General features: G+C 40.7%; 1 protein-coding gene across 1 annotated transcript in view; it reads right to left on the bottom strand.

Annotated features, from left to right (window-relative positions):
• Nucleotides 1–1166, bottom strand: part of LOC106524468 (gastrula zinc finger protein XlCGF8.2DB) — a gene marked incomplete in the record, with an annotated part of 10266 nt that overhangs the window by 2882 nt on the left and 6218 nt on the right. The window contains 1 exon segment of the mRNA XM_014018278.1: nucleotides 1–1163. Within this exon segment, the coding sequence (XP_013873732.1) occupies nucleotides 10–1163 (1154 nt within the window).

Genomic DNA, 1166 nt, shown 5'->3' with positions numbered 1-1166 from the left:
GCCTTATGGCTAAATCTTTGTCCAGACCTCACATTCAAATGATTTCTGTCCCACATGGACTCTCATGTGTGAGTTTAATCTAGCCTTATATCTAAATCTTTGTCCACAGTCCACACATTCAAATGGTTTGTGTCCTGTGTGGACTCTCATGTGTGAGTTTAACCTAGTCTTATGTCTAAATCTCTGTCCACAGACCTCACATTCAAATGGTTTCTCTCCAGTGTGGATTTTTATGTGTATATTTAAATGAGTCTTCTGGATAAATCTTTGCCCACATACCTGACATTCAAATGGTTTCTCTCCAGTGTGGGTTCTCGTGTGCGTGTTTAAATGAACCTTATGGCTAAATTTATGTCCACAAACCTCACATACAAATGGTTTCTGTCCTGTGTGGACTCTCATGTGAGAGTTTAATTTATCCTTACGGCTAAATCTGTGTCCACAGTCCTCACATACAAATGGTTTCTGTCCTGTGTGGACTCTCATGTGAGAGTTTAAATTAACCTTCTGGATGAATCTTTGTCCACAGACCTCACATTCAAATGGTTTCTCGCTGGTGTGGGTTCTCATATGTGAATTTAAATGAGCCTTGTGGCTAAATCTATGTCCACAGACCTCACAAACAAACAGTTTCTGTCCCGTGTGGATTCTCATGTGAGAGATTAAATTAGCCTTATGGCTGCATCTATGTCCACAGACCTCACATTCAAACGGTTTCTCTCCTGTGTGAATTCTCATGTGTGAGTTTAAATTKGATTTTCTGATAAATATTTTACCACAATTATCACAACTAAATGATTTGGGTTCTGTCTGGACTTCTTTGTGTGACTCTACATGTTTTTTCTCTCTGACTCTTTTCTTATGACTCGAACAGTTTGAACGTCTTACTGTTGAATGATGTGTTRTGTGTCTCTGAAGAGACCGCTTGTGGAGAAATTGTTTACCACACTCAGAGCAGCTGAAACTGTTGTTGACACAGTTTACACCTGACTCCTTCCAGTCTTTGTTGCTGTCTTCAGTTTCTGATCCAGAGTCTGACAAGTGTTCCAGCTGAGAATCAGGACTGTTCCCATCTTCTTCCTCATCATCACTGACTTCAGTCTCTGAAGAGCTGGAAGCATCTCCATGAGGATTCAGATCTGGTTTCCTGCTGGTTTCTGCTCCTC

This window comes from Austrofundulus limnaeus, unplaced genomic scaffold (assembly GCF_001266775.1).
Source record: "Austrofundulus limnaeus strain Quisiro unplaced genomic scaffold, Austrofundulus_limnaeus-1.0 Scaffold188, whole genome shotgun sequence".
NCBI classification, from domain to species: Eukaryota; Metazoa; Chordata; class Actinopteri; order Cyprinodontiformes; family Rivulidae; genus Austrofundulus; species Austrofundulus limnaeus.
The sequence above is the reverse complement of the archived record's forward strand: the minus strand, read 5'-3'. Positions and strand labels throughout refer to the sequence as shown.